Source organism: Nansenia antarctica, assembly GCF_963989245.1.
Source record: "Nansenia antarctica genome assembly, chromosome: 5".
In the NCBI taxonomy this organism is placed as follows: Eukaryota; Metazoa; Chordata; class Actinopteri; order Argentiniformes; family Microstomatidae; genus Nansenia; species Nansenia antarctica.
The window spans coordinates 5,577,718-5,580,217 of NC_137690.1; the positions used below are offsets into that span (position 1 = coordinate 5,577,718).

The window sequence follows — 2,500 nt, forward strand, 5'->3', positions numbered from 1 at the left end:
GTGAAATTGGTGCATAGGACATAATAAATAACAATATAATAAGCAAAAATAATAGAAAAAGACAAAACAATGGCAATAGTAGGCTGTAGATTATAATAAATGTAAAACTAATATAAATGACACTGTCAGTTGTATGTGTGTGTGCATGAGTGTGAGTGTGTGTGTGTGTGTGTGTGTGTGTGTGTGTGTGTGTGTGTGTGTGTGTGTGTGTGTGTGTGTGTGTGTGTGTGACGGGGGGTGGGGGGGGGGGGGGGGGAGTGGAAGTCCCAGAGTCAGGTGGCTTGTCTGTATGGAAGCCGCAGCAATTCCACAACTTGTATGCTAGTTTAACTAACTTGTATGCTAGTTTAACTAACTTGTATGCTAGTTTAACTAACTTCTATGGTAGTTTAACTAACTTGTATGGTAGTTTAACTAACTTCTATGGTAGTTTAACTAACTTCTTTGCTAGTTTAACTAACTTGTATGCTAGTTTAACTAACTTGTATGCTAGTTTAACTAACTTGTATGCTAGTTTAACTAACTTGTATGCTAGTTTAACTAACTTGTATGCTAGTTTAAATAACTTGTTTGGTAGTTCATCCAAGACTAGGTTTAATCTGTGTCCAGGAGATGCAGGAAGTGACATTACTCACAGAGAGATACTGCTTGATGTCGTCCACGTACTCCGGCCCGCCCTCCTCCCGCTTCCTGATCATCTCTGCCAGCCTCTGATAGGCCACAAACTCATTGAAGAACGTCTTCAGGCCAATCAGCTCGCCCATCACGAAGCTGTCCTCCCAGGCCACGCCCATCAGGAAGGAGAAGGGCATGAAGATGTAGGAACAGATGATCTAGAGAGAGAGAGAGAGAGAAAGAGAGAGGGACAGATGATCTAGAGCAGGGGTGCTCACACTTTTTGGAACCAAGATCTACTTTTCAAGTAGCCAGTCTGTCAAGATCTACCAGTCTAGTTTCAACATCGCAAACGTACATGCACGTACTACAAACACACACACACACACACACACACACACACACACACACACACACACAGTTCCCAGCCTGCATAGTAAACTCACAATACACTTTCCCTCTCTCTGTCACACAGCCACAGGAGAAGACCATCACAAACCCTCCCTCTTTGCTATTCTCGCTCACACACATTCACACACACACACACACACACACACACACACACACACACACACACACACATACACACACACACACATTTGCCAGTCTGCATAGGGAGCCATAGCACAAACCCTCCCTCTCTCTCCCCCTCTCTCTCCCTCTCTCTCTCTCACTCTCTTACACACACACACACACACACACACACACACACACACACACACACACACACACTCACTTTCTCTCACTCACACACTGACAGCCAGTCTGCAGTACCATAGCCAACTACTGATCCAACAAACAGAAAAGTAAACCAGATACAAAACAGGTAATTCCCTAGTTTGAAAGGAGGAAATAAATGCATTTCTCTACCTTAGTGGGAGACCTGGCACTGGGAGGAGGCAGCTAGTTTCTAGTAGTCAGGGCTGTAGGAGCTGGTTGCAAGGTGTAGGCAGGCTGCAAGGTGTCATCAGCCACTGTGGATCTGTCATCGAAAAGGCAATCTGCAGCCTCGAGAAACGCTTTTTTCACAATTTCGCCGTCTTTGAATGACTTCTTGTGTTTAACAAGAACGTGACTGACGCGATAAGAAGCTATCGTTACAGCTGTACGTTTTCGCTCTTTTGCCACATTTCCCTTCTAACAGCCATCGTAGATCTGCAGATCAGACAGACTCACTTCCAATATCACATCGTGTAAAAGTCCTCCTCCCATTCTGGATGGAAGTTATACGTTATTGGTTTCTTACTTGGTCCAGCTTCCCCACTCATTTGTATACCCTTTCTTTAGTAGTAAATAGTAGAAATTGGAAGGCTAACTAGTTAATTAGTCTCGCCGGTATTTTGTATTTTGTAGTTGGCGCTGTTGACTGTGCATGCGTGGTGAACCGTGTGTTAGGTGAAAAGATCAGATCGCAGACTGGCTTACCTGTACGTCAATCAAGTGGCAAAAGCCATAGTTAGGATGGATTTTTTTTTGAACTTTTTTTTTTTTTTTTTGAACTTTTTTTTTTTTTTTGTTCAATGCCATGCGATCTACCCATACTACCTTTGCGATCGACCGGTCGATCGCGATCGACGTATTGGGCACCCCTGATCTAGAGCAGTGGTCTTCAACCGGGGGTCCGCGACCCCTAGGGGGTCCGCAGAGGTACTGCAGGGGGTCCGCCAATTTTTGTCATAATAATTGACATTTTTCACCAAAATAATCAGTGAGAATGAAAAAATATAACAAAAATGATATTGAGTAAAGTACAAGCATTAATAGGCAATAATAAGCTACTTTTGACAAAAACTATTGACAAAATAAATGATGCCCATGATTCTAGAGTCTCACATAACGTCAGCTGGAAAAAAAAAAAAAACACCTGTCTAGCAAGCTAGGTGTT

General features: G+C 43.2%; 1 protein-coding gene across 1 annotated transcript in view; it reads right to left on the reverse strand.

Moving 5' to 3' along the window:
* LOC308159221 (solute carrier family 28 member 3-like) overlaps positions 1-2,500 on the reverse strand; it is a gene marked incomplete at both ends in the record, with an annotated part of 16,301 nt that overhangs the window by 2,144 nt on the left and 11,657 nt on the right. Inside the window, one exon of the mRNA XM_080532965.1 lies at positions 636-833. Within this exon, the coding sequence (XP_080389091.1) occupies positions 636-833 (198 nt within the window). The remainder of the gene's footprint in view (positions 1-635; positions 834-2,500) is intronic.